Below are 22,684 nucleotides of genomic sequence, written 5' to 3'. Positions count from 1 at the left end.
TTTAAAAAAACCACTATTTCTGCAAATGTCAGGCCATTCACAAATATAAATCATAATGGATTGAAATTAATACTTCAGCTTATTTAAATGCAACATCTGTTTAGTCTCTTAGTTGACTAGCCAGAACTCTGTACTACCTCCTACAGGAAATATAGTCTGGCGTGTGGTACAGCCTGTCTGAATTAAACAGCATACCTCCTTAGAAACAGTATGTTTGAACAGGTTTTAACATTACCTTCAGGCTCCAGGAAAGACACCTATCACTGTGAAAAGATGTGAGAATTCCATAAATGTGTAAATATTGTAGATTTCTCCAGTGAGTAATAGATTTACAAATCTGTTGTTAATAGTGGTGGTTGGACCTGAGCACCATCTGAGGCAGCACAAGTCTCTAATATAAAATTAATACCAGATCAACAAAAGGTATTCGTTAAGCAATTTCTTCAAACTAGATTCAGGATGAAACACATTTGCCAGTAACACTAAGCTGAATGAAAACAGAGGGGAGTGAAAGAGTGGCAAAAAAAAGTTTTTTTTATATATATTCAGTAAAAAATGGTTTTACTGAAAAATTATTCTGGTCCTCTTTTGGGGCTCAGCTTGCAAGGTGCTGAGTATTCTCACCCCCATTTAAACAGAAAAACAGAGTTTTAGACCTTAAATTATTTTTCATTAAAATGCGACATTTGCTCCTATTAACATCTGGTGTGGGAGCACCACTACAGAGAGAGCCAGTGCTGCTTTTGAAATTTATTTCAGTGTGACGGACCAGATTCACAGCACTCCCTTCACACAACTCAGGCAGGCAGCACAAAGAGAGCTTTGGAGGGGATTCCTTAGGACCGAAAACTATCCATAGCTGGAGGGAAATCCACAGAAGCCATAAAGCCAGCATAGCTGGCTCCTGTGCTACCCATCCATTGCAGCCCTAAAATAATATGGGATAAGGGAGTGTGGCCAGCGTTCATGGTGTCCAACTGTTCCCAGATGATGGGAACCAAGGCCAGTATTAGAACAATAATGGACATAAAATTAGGGAGGCATAACCAACAAGCCCCACCCTTGTCGAGAGGCTACACAACAGAAAACCCAATAATAATGGGGGATTTGAACTATCCCCATATTGACTGGGTACATGTTACCTCAGGGCAGGATGCAGAGATATAATTGCTAGATACCATTAATGACTGCTTCTTGGAGCAGCTAGTCCTGGAAACCCCTAGGGGAGAGGCAATTCTTGATTTAGTCCTAAGTGGAGCACAGAATCTGGTTCAAGAGGTGAATTTAGCTGAACCACTCAGTAATAGCTATTATAATGTATTTAAATTTAACATCCTTGTAGGGAAGGAAAATACCAAAGAAACCCACCACAATAGCATTTAACTTCAAACACAAAAATGAGGAGGCTAATTAAACATAAACTAAAAGGAACAGTCACAATAGTGAAATATGCCTGCAAGCTGCATGGAAACTATCTAAAAACAACATAATAGCATCTCAAACTAAATGTATACCTCCAAGTCAAAAACAAACAAACAAAAACAGTAAGTGGACAAAAAAATGCCACCATGGCTAAATGACAGAGTAAAAGAGGCAGTTAGAGACAAAAAGATATTCTTTAAAATTGGAAGTGAAATCCTACTGAGGAAAATAGAAAGGAGTATAAACTCTGGCAAGTGAAGGGTAAAAATATAATTAGACAGGCCAAAAAAGAATTTTAAGAACAACTAGCAAAAGAGAAAAATTAATAGAAAAAAATTCTTTAAGTACATCAGAAGCAGGAAGCCACTGGACGATTGAGGTGCTAAAGGAGCACACAAGGAAGACAAAGCTGTTGCAGAGAAGCTAAATGAATTATTTGCATTGGTCTTCACTGCAGAGGATATGAGGAAGATTCCCACAGCTGAGCCATTCTTTTTAGGTGACAAATATGAAGAACTGTCCCAGATTGAGGTGTCAATAGAGGAGTTTGGGGAATAAATTGATAAATTAAATGGTAATAAATTACCAGGACCAGATGATGTTCATCCAAGAGTTCTAAAGGAACTCAAATATGAAATTGTAGAATTACTAACTGTGCTAATAGCAGTTTTAAAGCAACCTCTGTACCAGATGTCTGGAGGGTAGCTAATGTAATGGCAATTTTTAAAAAAGGCTTCAGAGACAATCCTGGCAATTACAGGCCGGTAAGCCTAGCTTCAGTACCAGGCAAATTGGCTGAAACTATAGTAAAGAACAGAATTATCAGACACATAAATGAACATAATACTTTGAGGAAGAGTCAATACAGTTTTTGTAAAGAGAAAGCATGCTTTACCAATCTATTGGAATTCTCTGAGGATGTGAATGAGCATGTGGACAAAAGCGATCCAGTTGATACAGTATATTTGGACTTTCAGAAAGCCTTTGACAAGGTGCCTCACCAAAGGCTCTTTAGCAAAGTAAGCAGTCATGGGATAAGAGGAAAGGTCCTGTCATGGATCAGCAACTGGTTAAAACGTAGGAAGAAAAGGGTAGGAATAAATTGTCAGTTTTCATAGTGGACAGAATTAAATAATGGGGTCCCCACAAGGATCTATACTGGGACCTGTGCTGTTCAACATACTCTCAAATGATGTGGAAAAGGGGGTAACTGTGTGATGGCAAAGTTTGCAGACGATACAAAATTACTCAGGATAGTCCAAAGCTGACTGCAAAGAATTTAAAAGGGATCTCTCACTAAACTGGGTGACTGGACAACAAAATGGCAGATTACATTCAATGTTGATAAATGCAAAGTAAAGCACATTTGAAAACATAATCCCAACTATACATATAAAATGATTGGGTCTAAATAAGTTGTTTTCACTCAAAAAAGACATCATTGTGGATAGCTCTCTGAAAACATCTGCTCAATGTGCAACTTCAGTCAAAAAAGCCAACAGAATATTAGGAGCCATTAGGAAAGGAATAAATAATAAAACAGAAAATATCATAATGCCACTATATAAATCCATAGTACACCCACATCTTGAATACTGTGTTCCATTCTGGTCCCCCCCATCTCAAAAAGATATATTAGAATTGGAAAAAGTACAGAGAAGGGCAACAAAATTATTAGGGGTATGGAACAATTTACAAAGGAGAAGAGATTAAAAAGACTGAGATTGTTCAGTTTAGAAAAGAGATGACTAAAGAGGGAAACAATAGAAGTCTATAAAATGGTGAATGGCTTGGAGAAAGTGAATAAGGAAGTGTTATTTACTCCCTTCACATAATACAAGAACCAGGGGTAACTCAATGACATTAAGAGGCAGCAGGTTTAAAACAAACCAAAGGAAGTACTTCTTCACACAACGCACAGTCAATCTGTGGAACTCATTGCCAGGGGATGTTGTGAAAGCCAAAAATATACGTGGGTTCAAAAAAGAGTTAGATAAATTCATAGAGGATAGCAGAGCCAGTGCTAGCACATTGAGAGCCCTAAGCAGGAATATTTTTGCCCTCCCACCACAATACTAAAACAAGCAAGTTCTTATAATAAAAAGCAAATTGCGGGGGGGAGGGTGCTCTTGAACTGCTCAGGGCCTTAAGCAATTGCTTAGTCTGCTTATGGGGCTAGTGCCAGCTCTGGAGAATAAGTCCATCAACTGCCAGAAGCTGGAACTAGTTGACAATGGATGGGTCACTTGATAATAGCCCTGTTCTGTTCATTCCCTCTGAAGCACTTGGCACTGACCACTCTCAGTAGACAGGATACTGGGCTAGATCAGTGGTTCTCAACCAGGACCTGGGCGCCCTGGGGGGCTGCGAGCAGGTTTCAGGGGGTCCGCTAAGCAAGGCCAGCATTAGACTCGCTGGGGCCCAGGACAGAAAGCCAAAGCCCGGGACCCTGAGCCCCTCCACATAGGGTTGAAGCCTGAGCAACTTAGCTTCGTGGGGGCCCCGGTGGTATGGGTCCCCAGGCAATTGCCCTGCTTGCTACCCCTTAACGCCGGCCCTGACTTTTATATGCAGAAAACCAGTCGTTGTGGCACAGGTGGGCCGTGGATTTTTGATAGCATATTGGGTTGGGCCTCCGCAAAAAAAGGTTGAGAACCTCTGGGCTAGATGGACCATTGGTCTGACCCAGTATGGCCGTTCTTATGTTGTGGTCTCCCTCCACTACACTGGATGGATCTCACTCACAGCAGAGAATCTGGCCCTATGAACTGTTCTTAAAACAGATTGGCCTTTGTACACAATTTGTACTTCATTAGAACTGTATCATGACTGTTCAGTTTATGGCTTTTATCAGATTCTGCTTCAAGCTGTCAATAGGCCTTTTCAACTTAGTTTGTACTTTATTTCTCTAAGGATTCATAGAAATAGAAAAAAGACCTTTATTGTTGTGCATTCTCTTTCACATGAATTAATTTGTGGGATAAAATCATAATTTGTAAAGAGTTCTGATTTTTAACTCTTTACTGATAGAAACCTGAGAGAGGTTACTGGTTATATCAGGGGTGGGCAAACTTTTTGGCCCGGGGGCCACATCTGAGTGAGGTAATTGCATGCAGGGCCATGAATGTAGGACTGGGGCAGGGGGTAGGGGTGCGGGAGGGAGTGCGGTGTGCAGGAAGGGGCTCAGGGTAAGGGGTTGGGGCACAGGAGGGGTGCGGGGTGTGCGAGGGGTCTCAGGGCAGGGTGTTGGGGGCCCAGGGCAGGGGGTTGGGGTGCAGGAGAGGTGAGGCAGGGGGCTCAGCGCAGGGAGCTGGGGTGCAGGAGGGGTTCAGGGTCCGGGCTCCGGTCCGGCGCCGCTTATCTTGAGCGGCTCCGGGATGGCAGCGGCATGCAGCGGGGCTCAAGCAGGCTCCCTGCTTACCCTAGCCCCGGGCCGCGCCGCTCCTGGAAGCAGCCGGCACCACGTCCCCGCGGCCCCTGGAGGGGGCAGAGGGCTCTGTGCGCTGCCCTCACCTGCGAGTACCTACCCCGAAGCTCCCATTGGCCACGGTTCCCCGTTCCCAGCCAATGGGTGCTGCGAGGGGCGGTGCCTGCAGGTGAAGGCAGTGCGCAGAGCCCTCCCCCCCTCCCAGGGGACGCAGGGATGTGGTGCCAGCCACTTTCGGGAGCGGTGCAGGGCCCACGGCGCCACGGGGGTTGCAATCCCGCGGGCCAGATCCAAAACCCTGACAGGTCAGATCCAGCCTGCGGGCCGTAGTTTGCCCACCCCTGGGTTATATGGTATATGGATAACTCCTGATACCACTCACATCAATGGCAAAAGTTCCCAATGATTTGGGACTAGGAGCTGACTCTAAAAATCAGAATGCATAAATGCTTTTTAAAGCAAATATCTGTCTATTTCTTAGTTAATGGCTTGGGGGGGTTATTATTAAACATGTTGACAGTTTGCTTTAGTTTTTCTGTGCCTGCAACTTCTAGTTTGACCTTGTTGAGACCCTGATGCCACTGAAGTCGGCAGAACTATTCAGGTGCTTAAAATGAAGCAGATGCATAATAGTTTGCAGGTTCAGATCCGACTGAGCTCTGTATTCTGAATAGGAGTCATTTGCACAGTATAGCCCATCAGTCACGAAGCAGTGAGTATTTCCTTGATTTTTATATAGTTTATTTTATAACAACTGGGTGTTGCCAACTTGTAGACGTCTGTGGTTACCTACAGAATTATGGAGGTATCAGTAGTGACTACATAGTAAAGATTGCATTGAGAATTTAAATAACAATGGGGGTAAAATCCCTATCTTAATCAAACAAATGATTTCATTGAGTTTCCAAATTCTGCACACTATCTCTTCCTGGGCAAAGGGAGTTTTCTATAATGTTTCCTCTGCCAGTGTTCCTAAATCTTTTAGAAAACAAATACTTTAAAATGCTCTTTTACAAATATGGTCCTGACAACCCTCACCTTTGTTCAACTCCCTTTAGCTAGACAACCACAGCTCCTACGAACTCCAAGCTAAACATGCACATTCTGATAATGTCTCCCAAGTGGGCCAGTTGGGAATTTATATGTAACACGTTCTAAATGATCCTCCTAATTTGGCAAAACCTATTCTAGTAATGCTCGGAGTACCTAGAGCTCTCCCATTCCATGAGCTACTTCTCTTCTTTGTTACCGCCTGCTTTCCTTCACGATTGTGTTCAGCAAATGGCTCCAGGAAGACAGACTAGGCTGCTCCAGGAGCTGGGGGATGGATATATCCAGTTCCTCACTATCATACCCAAACATGCAGCATTAACTGTAGCCCCAGAAAAATGATGTTACCAATGTACAGAGTTTTACTGGCAAAAGTAATGAGTTCTTTACAGGTTCTGAGGGCACAGTTAAGTTAGTGCATGTGTGCACAATTCTGAAGAATTGGATGTATGCTTTGCAGATGGCTACATGGTGGAAAGGAAAGGGATTTTGTTGTGCAGGTGAGGAGTCTGAGTCTGTTTGGTTTTCTGATGTGTGGGTGGTAAGGCATGTTAACTGAGGTCCCAATTCAGGAAAGCACTTAAGCACATGCTTCAGTTCATCGCTTAAGGACATATTTAAATCCCATTGTCATAAGCACATACTTGGGTGCTATGCTGAATAGGGATGCTTTCCTTGATTGGGGCCTTCATTTGGTGTGAATGCCAATGTTGCTTCAACTTGTTATTTCCTTAATCTTAGTGATTGAATTGAAAGGAAATGAATTTCTGCAAAATTAATTCTAAGGGAGTGATGGGTTTTTTTCCCAATGGTATAAAATATAAACTGAGACAAATTAAGCCTATTTGAACTAATGGAAATAGGCTTGGCAGGATTTAGTTTAAATAGATAGATTTGATAAACAGCCTGAAATCAATGGTAGAACTGTCGGTAACAGGAGTGCAACCTGCAGGGATCGGGTGTCACCAACCCTGCAGCAGTGCAACTGCAGCCCCACTGTTATGGACCTGCTCCCTCACTCCTGTGATGGTGGATCTGCAGAGGTCTCTCTCAGCTGCTGCAGGGCCGATGGCACCCAATCCCTGCAGGCGCAAGGTGTGAGGAAGGCTGAGGTCCTGGCAGGGCAGAGCAGAGATCCCAGGCTAGGTTGTGAGAAGAGGGAGGATGAGCCCCCAGCCACGAGGGAGGCCACCCTGCTGATGAATGGCTCCGTCCCTCGGCAGGAGCCATTTGCGGCTGAGTGGCCTTCCCCATGGCCAGGGACTCGTCGTTATGGCCCTGGCTGGGGGTCTCTGCTGCTCTGTCAAGAACACGACCTTCCCTCACCTTGTGCCTGGAGGGTTCAGGTGTCACCAGTCCTGTGGCTGTGCAGGGAGGCCTCTGCTGTCATGGCCCCACTCTCTCACTCACCAGCCAGGAGTGTGGGACCCATCCCTGGGCAGGAACTGTGCAGCAGTACCTCACAGCCCGTTGCAGTCCTGGCCAGGTATCTCTGATCCGCTGGGCCAGGCTCACAGCCTCCCCCGCAGCTTGGGCCCCACGGCCGTGCAGGGAGCCCCTGCAGCCCAACTGTCAGTGCTGGGAGCTCTCAGCACCCCTACTGCCAGTCCTAAACCCAACCCGACCCCAACCCCACCTTAATTTCCGGCAACTATAAAAATAGTTAAAAATCAGGGGGGGAATCAATATTACTCATTGAAATTAGAAAAAAAAAATCAAAATTGAATTCTGCCAATCCTAAATATGAGCTGTCCCATATGGCGCTGTGTTGATTTGCTTTTCTTTTGTAATGTGACAATCATTGGTTTGTGTGTAATATTTTGCATATAATAACTTTTCAAATACTATGGCAAATTCAGGGGAAAAAGTAAGGAAGGGAAGAAGAAGAAAAGAAAGTTTGTGGAAGCTTATTTTTGTTTCTGGCTGTTAGTAAAATGAATGGGATTCTGCACTATGGAAGAACCACAGAGTTTTGCTGAGTTGGATATGTGCTAATAAGATTATAGGAGATGTTGAAAGTATTCAAACATGCTTGTAAATGATTTTGATGTAAATGGACTACCAAAAACATTTTTATGGAAAATATGTGTTTGCATAGTTTGTAAACAGTGTTCCCCAAAGAAGACTTTGAACTTCTTAATATGCAGCAAACAAAAGAAAATAATTAATTAAATTAATTTAGAAAGTGTCAATTTAGCTGATCCAGATAAAATAAAAGCATATAAAATCAGTAGTGTAGTATATTATATGGCTACATGTTTATTTTGGTGGATAAAAAAAGAGCCAGTATGCTTTGTTACAAATATTATACTGCATATTGTCAATTAAATATACAAAAAATAAATGTATAAATTATGAAAAATAATGTAATAATTTTCGTTATGTAGTTAGTGGATGTGCTGTATTGTGGACAGTCAGATGTAAAACTCCGATAGATTTCAGTGGGAGCAGTTAAGCCAGTGCTGAACATTTTTGGTAATCCTGTGGCATTCAAACCATAGACAACTCTCCTGTCAAATAGCAACTTTTCATAGTATTTAGATGAGGTAAGAAGTGTTGGGAGCCAAGTTTAGGATTCATGGAATGTTTTTTGGTCCCAGGCCAACAGCAGTTGAGAGTACCACGGGACCCAGCCCTTACTGTAGAAGAGGAGACTTGCATTGCTCCACAGGGACTTAACTAGGTGATACCAGAATAATGTTTCTGGGCTCCAGAGCAACCTATAGGGTTTTGTGGGTGAGAAGTCTATTACAAAAATGAGTTTAGAGGACAAAAAGGACACGGTGCAGGAAGGCAGTTTTTCAGGGGGTGGGGAGAAGAGAATTCTGTTTGTATACCAGGGCCTAAATCCTGTCATCTTCTATCTGTTGAACTCTTTGATTTCACTGACCTCTGAAAGAATGACAGCAAGTTTTGGCACAATATCTGTTAAATAAAATAAATAAATAAATAAGGTGGGTTTCCTGCTGTCCTGGTAATAGCAAACATAGCTCAAAAGGAGTCAATATCTTACATTGTAAGAAATGGGGATGAGGGAGAAAGAGAGTAAAAAAGTTAGGACTCTGGTCTACCTTAAAATCAACACTGTCGTTTTATAATTTTACTGTTTTTTCAATGGCTTTTATCTCCTCAGGCAAACTAATTTCCTTAGGAGTCCACGTAAGTAGTAGTCAGGTTTCGATTGTTCCTCGGGGATCGCCTTTGTTTTTCTGCAGACAATATTGGCACAGACCAAGCAGGTAAAATGAAGAGCTGTCAGTGATGGAGAATGCGTCTGAATCAATTTATGCTTCATTCTCCAGATGTGAATGAATGTGAAATGCTGAGTGGGATATGTGGTGAAGCCCTCTGTGAAAACGTAGAAGGCACCTTCCTGTGTCTCTGTTCCAATGAAAACCAGGAGTATGATCCAATGACTGGACAATGTCGCTTCCACACATCGACAGGTAAAATACCAGTTGCTTTGCTTGCAGACATAATACAAAGCATAAAAAATGCACATCCTCCTGAATAACAGCAAGGATAAAAAATTGTGAAAGACTGTTTTAAAAAAAAAGGGGGGGGGGGGGGGGGGGGTGAAGAGTTACAACGAAAATTGTGTAGATTTGGATTTTATTTATTGCTGTAGTTAAATCACTGTTTTCTAAAGAAATAGTGTATTTTAGATCCCTTTTTAAAGCACAGTAACATAATAAGCTATGTGTGCTTTTGGGTCTGTTATTCTTGAACATGCTATAAATCATTAACAACAAAAATATGGCATAGATGCCTTTTAATTTGTGTACACGAAACAATCTCAGAGCTCTGATTAGCAGGGCCTTTTTTCACACAGTGTGGTTTGTGGAACATTGTTTCTCATGATGTGTACCATGCTGAGGTGATGATGTCAATGTTGATCTTTGGCAGTGAAATGAAGGCTATGGCACATGAGATTTAAAATAATTTTTTTTAAATTTATATAGATGACTACTGGTCATCTGGATAAGGTTGAAGGAAATGTAATTTTAAGAGCAAAATTTGTATATGGTAATCCAGTCTTCTTATTGAATACTAACAGAAGAACTCACAAAAGTCAACAGTTGAGTGGCAATTTGTTTATCTAGTTTGAAAAATCCCCAACACATTGGCTCATCAAGACATGGCCAGTCACCTTGACCACGTTACTTGTTGGTTATACTCTAGCCTCTTGCCCCTATATTTTTTACTCTTGATCTGTCTTTTTAGATCGTGAGCCTTTCAGAGCAGCCACTGTGCCTTTCTCTATGTTATTCAGTGTCTAACACACTGTGGATGCTACTACAAACACCTTACTTAAAAGTTATCTTAGGACTCTCTCTCAGAAAGTTGCCTCCAAGTAGGCTACACAGCTCCAGTCTGGGGAGAGGAACAGGTCCAAGATAAGTGGGAGTAGAGAATAAGAGGTTGACAAATTGATTTACATGAGCTTTCCCCCCCAAACAAACAAATATTTGTTTTTTAATTTTGGGTTTACATTGCAGGCTGAGCTAGCTTCTGGATAGCTTTAGAATAACTTGCTGTACTACCAATATCCAGTCTACATAATTCAGGAGGCCCTGGAAATTTCATCCTGTCTCCCATCTCTCCAAATCTTTTGCACAAGGCAAAACTCCTGGTGACTCAAATGGAACCAGGATTTGGCTCACTGAACATAGTGCCTTTTTACCTTCCTAATAATAGATCAGCGTTTTCTTTTGTGCAACACCTAAGAGGCAAGTTCTTCTTTTTAAAGAATCAGAGCTACACACTCTTTCTAGTTTATTCAGATTCCCACTTTATGCGTATATGCTTTCTTCAGTATTTTGTTCTGCAACGTTTCCTGAGATGTACTTGCACAGGGAAGCACATTGGTACTGCAACACTGTCTGTGAAACAGCTATATAATAAAATGAAGTGTGAACCAATGGCAATGGGTTGAGGATCTCACCTTACGAAGTGGTTGAAGGAGTGAAAGATCTGGAGAATTGCTGGTTTAGAAGAATGGTACACAGCAGTATTGCCATTTACTTGCTTGTGAGGAAACAAACTGCAGTATACTTTCATCTCAAGGGGCCTCATCTCAGTACTGATATCTGATGATAACATAAATGACAACATTAACTATTTCACTGCTGATCAAAGCATGAAAAAGGAGAGGGTAAATCATATTACAAAGATCTACAGCCAGCTATGAGTGCCATCTCATTTTGGTGCCACAAGTGGATGGCACTTGTGAGATTCTAACTATTTTTTCCCCAGTCAAAAATGAACCAAGACCTATGAGCCTAGCAGAGTCACATCAAGGGGGAGCCATTCCCAAGGAGCCCAGCAGGACATCTGATTCCAGCAGAGGGGAAGCCAAGCCTAAGAAGCCAAGCAGAGTTCATGGATGTATCCAAGTATCATTTATTGCTCAGGGAAAGGAAAGCCCCCACAGTCCAGCAAGCATGCATGATCATATTGTGAACATCTGTACAGTCTACAGCAAGTGGTGTCTCAGTTTGGCATCGTGAATGGGCACAACTTCATTTGTGTTCAGTTTGGAAGAGAAAAACTTATTTCCTCTCAATATGGACCCCTTCTTTGGGCACTAACAAAACACATACTTACTCATTTTCTCTCCTCTGTTAAGGTTCATCATGGAGGAAGATCTTATATAGGAAACCAGACAGTATGGAAATTAGAGCCAAGTAGGAGCCCTGTACACTATATTATTTGACAAATGGAATAAGGGAACCTATATGTTACCAGGGAACACTGTAAGCTGATGTACATTGTGAAGGACAAGACATCTTACCATTCTTTTATCTCTGTTTGCTTGCACAACTGAAGGAAAAAAACATTTCCTACAATCAGTGTTTCACGGGACAGGATATTACTTTGTGTACTATATAAGACACAAAGCATGCACTTTTCTGTATAGCCTGGTAGCAAACTCTTTTCTCATTAAGCTCAGATGGGTTCTGTCTCAGAGTCTGAAGATCCAAGGAACTGATCACCCAAACAAACTGTGAAGTGGTGTCAAGTATCAGAGGGGTAGCCGTGTTAGTCTGAATCTGTAAAAACCAACAGAGGGTCCTGTGGCACCTTTAAGACTAACAGAAGTATTGGGAGCATAAGCTTTCGTGGGTAAGAACCTCACTTCTTCAGATGCAAGAAGTGGTGGTAATACCTACTGTGTCTGTAGGTTTTGGAAAACTCTTATGTAATTTACAATGTGTTCGTTTTTCATTAACTACCTTTTTTTTTGTTTTCATTTCATGCTGAAAATTAATGGATAAATGCCAGGTTGTGGCTGACCCTTGCATGGGTGTGTAAGGCAGAGGAGAGCACAAACAGCCTTTCCTCTTGCACAGGGAGTGGGCTCAGTCTAGTCGTTATTTTCCCCAGAGTACAAGGAATCTGCAAGGCTAGCTATGACAGCAGTGGTACACTGCTCAAAGGGTGCAGGGCCAATGCCACATCCTTCACCTAGCACCAGCCACACCAAGGGGGTGATGGAGTTCATGCTACACTCATGCAAAGGATGATGCAAAGACCATGCTTCCTGGAGCTTTGGCATGCCACGTGCCTGACTCAGGCACAGTGCTTCTGGGAGCTCCTGCTGTTTGCTCCCATATCACCTCCAACATGGGCTTGTGCCTTATTTTACCTGCATGCAGAGAAAAATATCTTGTCTGCCTTATACTGTTGTAAACATTAACACGCAAATGTTACAGATGTATTCAGCCTTTGCATATTTGTTTTTATACGTGTGTGCTATTTTCCACATAGAGAAATGTCATCCCATTTCCACTCTACTAAAGAGAAGTAGGTGCCATTTCTACTGAAGGTAGGGGCAGGGCATAACTGAAGCATAACTTTAATTCAGGGACTTTTTCACATGTGGTTAAAGGCTGTTCCCTCTGTATGTTCACACTTCTCTTTATTCACCCCAGGGGACCTAGAGTTTTCCTTTTATTTGGCAGAAATTCATCTATTCTTTGCTATGTCCTGAAATGATCCTTAGTTCCAGCTCCTTAGTTCCAGCCATCTTGTTGTGTTCCAGTATTCATTTCAACTCAATACAAAATAAATTTAACAAAAAATGAATGCGCAGGTTTCAAAGCACCTGTTTCTCTTTTCTTTATTTTGTACCCAAAGTAAGAAACATTCACTGAAACAACAAACACTTTTTTTTAATATAAAATGAAAATCTGCGGGACTTTTGTGCCTTTTGGTATTTGGGGGGGGAGAAAAAAATCTTCCTGTATATTTTTGATTTACAGAATATACTTGTGTATCCTTTTAACAAGTTACATAAAAGATTTATTTTATCATGGATTTTTGTGCATATTCAGCTGAATATTGCATATTAGTAATTAATCATTAATATTTTATCATAATTATTAATAGACATAAAAGAAAACGTTCCATTGTGCACTTAAAATCCCAATATATGTGATTCCTGTACTGACTTCAAAAGTAGTAAAGGATAGTATTTATTTGAAAAAGTCTGTCTTCCATTAGCAACTATAGAATATATATTTTTAAAACAAAAATTGAAAATGCAAACTTTATGCATAAAACATATTCAAATAACAGCAAGAATCTGGCTTATACACACAAAGGTCAGTAAAAGAAGAATTTAGGCCCCAATCCTGCCAGTGCTTTAATTCAGGTGGAGCCCTGATCGCTGAAGTCAATATGACTCTGCACAGGCCCCTGGATCCACCTGTGCAGATGCAGTTGAAGGATCGAGACCTTAGGCTGCAACTCCATCTTTTTCTCACCTCGGTATTTAAGATGTGCTCAATTACTGGGCCATTCAGAACAGTGGATTACCATTATTCATGAAAAAAAAGTGTGCAGTTTTGGCATCCAAAATATAATATGTTTACTCCTGGACCAGTTCTATAAAAATGTGGCGTCACCAAAGACCAGTTATAAATGTATGATGCAAAAACTCATGAAACTTCAAGGGTAGAAAAAACAAATATATCGCTAATAGTGTTGTAAAGCTAGGAGTCTCAGGGGGAAAGTTAAGAGGAGATTTTTGGGGGGAGATCAGGAGAAGATGACACAGAAAAGAGTCATGGGGGTGTCTAATAGTGTCATCTGTTTCTACCCTATTAGCTGTGAAGCAGCTCACAAACATCTGATATTAAAGTTGGTTATTCTGATTACCATAGCTCTGCCAACGCACATCATTCCTAACCAATAACATCTCTGCTCCTCAGTCTTGGGCCTTTCTTGAACAGAGACTGCCAATGATGTCAAACTATTCTTGGTGGCTTTGTAATCTGCATTAATGTTTATTAGACACTAGACTGAGTCTGGTGTCCAAATCCAAATTGTATGTCTTTACATTTCAAGGGAGACCTTTCATACTGTCATTACTACCAAATAATTTTTATTTAAATATATAGTTCTTCTTCGAGTGCTTGTTCATGTCAATTCCAATCAGGTGTGTGCGTACCATATGCACGACAGCTGGAAGATTTTTCCCCTAGCAGTATCCGTAGGGTCGTCCTGGGCGCCCCCCTGGAGTCATGCCCTCATAGTACTCAATATAGTGCCCTGCTGCTCTGACCCCCCTCAGTTCCTTCTTACCGCCTGTGATGGCTAGCTGGAACTCCCTGTTGCTCTTGCCTTGGCAAGCATGTGCTTCGCAGTATCATGTGTATATAGTTAAATGCAGTAGTAGTTTAGTTAGTATAGATAGTTTTCTCTCATAAGTTTCCTTTGGGGGTCAACCCCCCCACGCTTTCCCCAGCTCTGGGGTATGCCTCGGTCCCCGGGCTTTAAGCCGTGCTCGGACTGCGGCAGGCTTATGCCGAGAAGTGACCCATACACTTCGTGCTTGAAGTGTCTCGGGGAGGGTCACCTTGGGGACGGTTGTAAAATCTATAGAGGGTTTTGCCCTAGGACCCTCAAGGACAGAAAACAGCGCCTCCGAGTTCTGCTTATGGAGGCAGCACTTTGGCCTCAGTCGGACCCTGGTGTGGTGGACCCGGCTCCAAGCGCTGCCTCCTCAGTGCACAGTGCTCTGGCATTGTTGACATGTGAGCCGGAGCCGAGGAAGGACTCCGTGCACAGGTCCCAGGCATCAGTCAGGCACCGGTCTCACTCCCCGATGCCCCATAAAAGAAAGAAGGCCGACAGAGGGCGCTCCCCAACCAGGTCTAAAGACCAGGTGGCCAGCAAGCCCCCATTGGGTGCCCATTCGGTGGGGCCTCCGTTGACTCCTGCCCCGCACTGCTCACCAGTCTGCCTCCATGAGGACCTATAGCTTCCCTCCAAGCTGGAAGAGTTCGAAGTGGCATCGGACCTCCTGCTGCTGACAGCGCCACCCTCCCCTCCAATGCGGGAGAGGTTGCCGGCACCAGTTCCTAGCCCAATCCACTCTGTGGGCAAGCTGGCAAAGATGGTGGCAATGAGGGTATCATCCCTTGCATGCCAACCTCCAGCACTGGTGCCCCGTGTTGGGGAGCCACTCTGGTCCTCCAGTTGGCATCGCTCGCTGGCATCAAGTGGCTCCACTCCTCTGTGGTCTTCACAGTCGAAGACCTTGGAGTCGGAAGCGGAATCATCGCGCTCCAGTCGGAGCAGAAGTTCCTGCTCCCACCGTGACTGACAGCCCTACCCAGCATGGTGGCTGGGACAGTGGCAGGCTCCTCAGTGGCCCTTCTGGACACCATGGGCCTATCACCAGAGCCAGGGTTCCAGACCACCATCGGTGGCCTCGGTGTCCTTTGGGCCGCCGCACACGCCCTCCGCACTGCTGCCGGGGACCCATCCGGCAGCTGTACTGACGTCGACGATCTCTGCACCGACCACGATGTCAACGATCTCAGCGCCAATTGCTGCACCATCCACGGCACCGCCAGTGACACCAACTACGGCACTGCCCACGGCACCGGCTGCGGCTCCATTGTTCCTCACTCCTAGGGACCCCAGAGGGACCGAGGGCAGGGAACAGGCTCCAGTACCGGCCGCCATCTCATCCTCCTCGTCTCCGGATGAGGCAGTGGCTGGCTCAGCAACTGCTCAAGCCTTAGGGGACAGCAGGGTCCTACAGCAGCTGCTGAGACGGGTGGCCCAGAACCTGAACATTAAACCTGAGGAGGTGGTGGAGGAGGCCAACCCAATAGTAGACATTCTTTCCCCTCCAGGGCCATCCCGTATTGCGCTGCCGCTGATTAAAACCATCAGCGATGCCACAAAGACCCTGTGGCAGACCCCGTCCTCGTTGCCACCTACCGCCAAGAGGTACGAGTGGAGATATGTGTCCCCTTAAAGGGGTATGAACACCTTTACACGCACCCCCAACTGGACTCCCTGGTAGTGGACGTGGCCAACCAGCGTGAGTGCCAGGGCTACCAGGCCCAAGAAATGAGAGGCCAAAAAACTGGACCTCTTCGAAAGGAAAATCTATTCCACGTGGGGGTTGCAGCTCCGTATCGCTAACCATCAGGTGGTGGTTAGCAGGTACAATTATAATACTTGTGAGCCATGCAAAAATTTGCAGAACTCCTCCCTATGGATTCTCATGAGGAGTTTTCCGTGCTAGTAGAGGAGGGCAAATTAATTTCCTATGCATCCCTCTAGGCGGCCCTGGATGCAGCGGATGCAGCATCTCGCACCATGGCTACCAGGGTGGCCATGAGGAGGAGTTCCTGGCTGCAAGTCTCTGGCCTCCCCTACGAGGTGAAGCAGACAATCCAGGACCTCCCCTTTGAGGGTCAGTCTTTGTTTTCCAAGAAAACTGACTCTTGTCAGCACAGCCTCAAGGACTTTCAAGCCACCTTGAAGTCCTGGGCCTCCACACCCATGCCATGCAATGGAGGCACATTAGAACCCAGCCCCCACCAAGGAATTATCAACCTCAGGGTAGGCAGGACAGGTCGCGCAGGAGAAATAGGAACTCAAGGAAGAGACCTCGCCCCCTCCTCTGGTCAGGGCTGTGGCCAGTCTAAACCCTCCTCAGGCCCAAAACCAGCCTTTTGAAGGTGCACCCAGGGGCTACACACCAGTGCAAAGACTGGATCCATCCTACTTTACCTTTTCGTCCAGTCTATCCCCTTTCTACCATTCATGGGCCCGTATTATGTCGGACTGCTGGGTGCTCCGCATGGTAGAGAGGGGATATTCACCCCAATTCTCTTCCCTTCCGCCCTTCCACCCCACTTCCCCATCCCTCTTCAGGGACGCTTCTCACGAGCAACTCCTCATACAGGAGGTGCAATCGCTCCTCTCGCTGGGGACAGTGGAAGAGGTTCCTCAGGAGCAGAAGGGCAAGGGCTTCTATTCCTGGTATTTCCTAATACCAAAAGCCAAAGGCAGGCTCAGGCCCATCCTAGACCTGCGAGAGCTCAAGTTCATATGGAACTTGAGTTTCTTCATGGTCTCCTTGGTCTCCATTATCCCTTCCTTGGATCCAGGGGACGGTATGACGCCCTCAACTTGAAGGACACGTACTTTCATATGGCAATCACACCATCCCACAGAAAATACCTCAGGACTTCTAGTTCACAGTCCTTCCTTTCGGCCTGTCAGCAGCGGCTTGGGTATTTACCAAATGCAGGGCAGTCGTGGCCACGTTTCTGCACAGGTGCCCGGTACAGGTGTTCGTGTACCTCGACGACTGGCTGATCAAGGGCCGCTCCAGGGCTCAAGTGGAGGCGCAAGTCAGATTCATCATTGCAACGTTTGACAAACTGGGCCTTCTCCCGAACGCAGGGAAGTCAACTCTGTCCCCTGTTCAGAGGATAGAGTTCATACAGGCAGTGCTGGACTCGACCCAGGCCAAGGCGTATCTACCGGAATCAAGGTTCTGGGCCTTGGACGACATCATTCGGAGTCTCAGTCAGTTCCTCACCACCACAGCAAGTAATTGCCTCAAACTTCTGAGACACATGGCCGCTTGTTCGTATGTGGTGCAACATGCCAGGCTCAGACTCCGGCCACTCCAATCATGGCTAGCCTCAGTGTATCGGCCGGCCCAAGACAGTTTGGACAGGTTCGTTACTTTGCCTTGCCCGGGCCTCAACTCCCTTCTGTGGTGGCTCAACCCACACCTAGTGTGTGGAGGGGTCCCCTTCGTCAGCCCCCAGCTAACTCTCTCGTTGGTTACAGACACATTGGACTTGGGCTGGGGGGCACATCTGGGAGATCTCAGGACACAAGGCCTCTGGTCTCAGGCAGAACTCGCTCTCCTCATCAATGTCAGAGAGCTGAGAGCGGTACGCCTGGTATGTCAGACTTTCCAAGCCCATTTAAGTGGGAGATGTGTATCAGTGATGACAGACAACACCACAGTGATGTTCTCTATCAGCAAACGGGGGGCGGGGGTGCATGCTCCTCTCCCCTCTGCCAGAAAGCCCTCATGCTGTGGGACTTTTGTGTAGAGCAGTCAATACACCTGCAAGCATCATACCTCCCTGGGGTACAGAACGAGTTAGCGGACTATCTTAGCAGGTAGTTCCATAGCCACGAGTGGTCCTAATGCCCGGACATCGCAAACTCCTTTTTCCATCAGTGCGGCTTTCGCCAGGTAGACCTCTTTGCCACACGGCACAACAGGAAGTGTCAGCAGTTCTGCTCCTTCCTGAATCACAGCCTGGGCTCCATAGCAGACACGTTCCTCCTTCCCTGGGGAGGCCGTCTCCTATATGCGTTCCCGCCTATCCCTCTCGTTCACAAGTGCTCCTCAAGATACGGAGGGATTGAGCGGTGGTAATATTGATAGTCCCAGCCTGACCCTGCCAACATTGGTACACATTGCTCCTGGACATGTCCATGGAAGCCCCAGTCACTTTGCTGCTCTTCCCGGACTTGATAACTCAGGATCACAGCCGTCTCCAGCACCCAAACCTCGAGTCGTTGCACCTCATGGTGTGGAAGCTCCGTGGCTAAACCCGGTGGAGCTCTCCTGCTCGGACTAGGTTAGACGAGTTCTCCTTGGCAGTGCAGTAGGAAACCCTTCACTAGAGCTACCTACCTTGCCAAATGGAAGAGATTTTCAATCTGGTCAGCACAGCATCATTCGTCCCCGACGTTCCCCTCTATTCCGCTCATATTGGACTACCTTCTCCATCTCAAGCAGCAGGGACTGTCCATGTCATCAATAAGGGTTCACTTGGCTGCCATCTCTGCCTTCATCCACGCTCAGAGGGACAGTCAGTCTTTGCCAACCCTATGGTCAGCTGTTTCCTCAAAGGTCTCGACAGGCTTTATCGATAAGTTCGACAACCAGTCCCGGCCTGGGACCTCAACCTGGTCCTTTCCAGACTGATGGGGCCACCCTTTGAACCGCTAACGACATGTTTCCTGCTCTACCTCTCGTACAAGGTGGCATTTCTGGTGGTGATAACCTCAGCCAGGAGGTGTCTGAGCTCAAGGCCCTAACATCAGAGCCTTCTCACACAGTGTTCTATAAAGACAAGGGGTTCAGCTCAGACCCCACCCAGCTTTTCTCCCAAAGTTTGTCTCCCAGTTTCACATTAACCAGGACATCTTCCTCCCAGTGTTCTATCTTAAGCCGCACTCAAGTGACAGGGAGCAGAGGCTTCACTCGTTGGATGTCCACAGAGCACTAGCCTTTTACATCGAGAGAACAAGGCCGTTCCGAAAGCCGTGCAACTTTTCGTGGCTGTGGCAGACAGGATGAAAAGTCTTCCAGGCTCTTCTTAATGAAGTTTGTCGTGGATCACGTCCTGCATCCGAGAGTGTTACAAACTGGCGGTGGTGCCTGCCCTTCTGCTCACTGCGCACTCCACCAGGACGAAGGCTTCTTCAGCAGCATTCCTGGGGCAGGTTCCCACCCAGGAAATATGCAGAGCAGCGACATGGTCCTCCATACATACTTTCACCGCGCATTATGCGATTACCCAGCAGGTCAGAGACGATGCGGCCTTTGGTAGAGCGGTGCTCCAGTCAGTGGACGACTCCGACCCCGCCTCCCTAATTTAGGCTTGGGAGTCACTTGATTGGAATTGACATGAACAAGCATTCAAAGAAGAAAAAACGGTTACTCACCTTCTCATAACTGTTCTTCGAGATGTGTTGTTCGTGTCCATTCCAATACTCACCCTACTGCCTCGCTGTCGGAGTAGCCAGCAAGAAGGAACTGAGGGGGGGTCGGGTCGGCAGGGCACTATATTGAGCGCCATGAGGGCATGACTCCAAGGGGCAACCAGGCCTACCCTACAGATACTGCTAGGGGAAAAATCTTCTGGCTGTCATGTGTGCACATCTTATCGGAATGGACATGAACAACACATCTCAAAGAACAACAGTTATGAGAAGGTGAGTAACCGTTTTGTTTTGTTTTAACCCAAGTGAACTGAGAGTCTGATCTTCACGTATTGGCATACATACCCATGCATGTCTTTTTTGCACATGCATCATTGGATGTGCATGCACAAATTCCTGATTTACACATACACATGCCAAAAAGAGAGACATCTTGCCATGTGTGCAACAGATTGGGAGATTTACATTACACATTCTGTAGTGCTTTGCATATAGAAAATAGGAACATACAAATACATATTTAGTGGCTTGCTGAAAATCAGGCCCTGAAACTTTGTATTTCTTATGTCATTTGGAGGCAAAGGGCAGTGCTATATAATTTATTTACTTAAGATTCCATCAACCCTACACATTTTATTTTTTACATTAATAATTTAGGGCACAATTAATCAAAGTTTTAAAATCTGTGCTTAATTTTAAGCATATGCTTTAGTTGCGTTGATGTCAACAGCACTTAATGTTAAGCATACGCCTAAGTGATTTGCTGGATCAGTGCAATATTAAGATATAAAAATATATAAAATACCTTTAGTCTATATTTAGCCCCACTTTTTATATCTGGAATTCTGAGGCACTAATATAGCCATCATATTTACAGTCAGATAAATGTTTATATGTTGGTATCTAGAATTTCTTTGGGTTTGTTATAAGAAAAAAGATTGAAAAATGTTAATAAATATTTTTAAAAACTCAATCAGATAAATGACTATATTATCCCACAGTTACTTAGTAGAGTAAAATTTCTAATTTTTTAACAATGAAATAAAAAAATCAGAAATAACCAAAATTGTGAGAAAATAAATATCTAGGTACTAATCCATTTTTCCAAGGAAAAATTACACTAAAATATCTTTTAAAAGAATCTGTTTATTAAAAGGTTAATAATGTGTGTGAGAGAGAGAGAGAGAGAGAAATTATGAGCTTGTAGACACAGACTGGCCTTTGTAAATTTCTTTTTTTAAAGATCTATGTCTCACTCACTTTCCAAACATTCATGACGCCTGCTTGACTAACCCTCAGTCACAGCTGTGTAAACAACAGACTTTTAAAGTGCTGAACAGATAATGGGAGGAGAAACCATCACATCAAATATAAAATGGGAATAAATAATCACATGATGAGAATGTTTCTCCTTCCTCGTGGGACAGCCTCCGAAGCTCTTTCCCTGGTAAATGGTGTGAAAACTTCCATGGTGTTTCTGCTATTTAAGCCTTTGGCCCTGATTCAGTTAGACATGTGGCATCTGCCCAAAGAAAATGTATAACTTGGTGGTTAAAGTACTGCTCTCTCACCTTGGAATAACAGATTTAGTTCAGTTGAGTTTCTGCGACACATGATAGTCTTAATTTTGGTTCCTATTGGACATCAGCTGATACCACAAAACCATCGTACTTTATGAAATGCAGTACATTATGGAAAATTGTAATTATCTGATGAAGGGAGACCACAGACTAAACTAACAAAGATGAAATAGCACTCAGCTGGGTGTTTCCCTTAATGTATACTTATTTACATTGGCAAAACAGCAAAGGAGAGTTTGCATTGTTGGTGGCAACGTGGTGTCTGCCAGCCCCTCAAACTCCACAAACCAAAACATTCACTTTTCTAAGGAAGTTAGAAACAAATTCAAATGTATGTTTTGAACTAAAAGCCATAAATGTCTATTATACTCTCTTTAATTAAAACACAATAATAGGCACAACAAAATAAATATTTTGGGCATGCTAATGTTAAAACAATTGTAGCTAATGAAAATTAAAGAGAATAAGCTTAGTAAAACTTACTTTATTTCTTATGTGCAACATTTTCATTTCATCATATTTTACAGATACTTGAAACTTCATGTTTTTATTACTTTTATAGTGTGTGTGTGTGTCTGTGTGTGTGTGTGTGTCTGTGTGTGTGTTGGGAGCAGTGGTGGAAGTAAGAGGCTCAGGTTCATTTTATTCCCCCAGCCTCTGTTTTACCCTTTCCACCTTGAGATCCCACATACCAGCCACTATCCTGACAACAAACAGGACTGGATGGGATTGGGAATGGTCCATTCCATAATTAGCATAGTTGGCTGCTTTTGAACTCCTTAAAGGCCCATAGAATGAGGTAGATTCTAGGACAGTGAGGTGAACCTGGGTCTCCCTCATAACGGTATAAACAACTATCACTAGACCAGCCTGATGCATTTTCCTGGACATGCAGGAAGAAAGACAGGATGTGAGGGATGTGCATTAATTAGGTCACAACTTTATTAATTTAACTCGTCTGGGGACTCATACAAGTCATCCTTCCTTCCTCACTTGTTTCCACCTATCTGAGGGGTGCTGTCAACCCCCTGCTCTTCCAAACCGCGTCCTAGCCTATTGTTGTGACTCCATAGAAGGAAGGTGGTGAGGATAAAGGGGCTGGGGAAAGGAGGTTGTCTTCTCACTGTGCAACACATTATGAGCCCCAACTCCGTTTCCCATCCTTCTCCTAAATTCACTTCCAGCTCCAGTG

The 22,684-nt window shown here is 44.5% G+C and overlaps 1 protein-coding gene across 6 annotated transcripts in view; it reads left to right on the top strand.

Annotated features, from left to right (window-relative positions):
* Positions 1–22,684, top strand: part of LTBP1 (latent transforming growth factor beta binding protein 1) — a 315,320-nt gene that overhangs the window by 244,522 nt on the left and 48,114 nt on the right. For all 6 annotated transcript variants that reach the window (XM_026649615.2, XM_026649614.2, XM_026649611.2 and 3 more), the window contains one exon: positions 9,202–9,345. In XM_026649615.2, coding sequence (XP_026505400.1) covers positions 9,202–9,345 — 144 coding nt within the window. The remainder of the gene's footprint in view (positions 1–9,201; positions 9,346–22,684) is intronic.

Source organism: Terrapene carolina, unplaced genomic scaffold (genome assembly GCF_002925995.2).
Source record: "Terrapene carolina triunguis isolate 2854851 unplaced genomic scaffold, T_m_triunguis-2.0 Scaffold85, whole genome shotgun sequence".
NCBI lineage: Eukaryota > Metazoa > Chordata > Testudines > Emydidae > Terrapene > Terrapene triunguis.
Note: the sequence above shows the minus strand (reverse complement) of the source record. Positions and strands in the feature narration are given on the sequence as shown.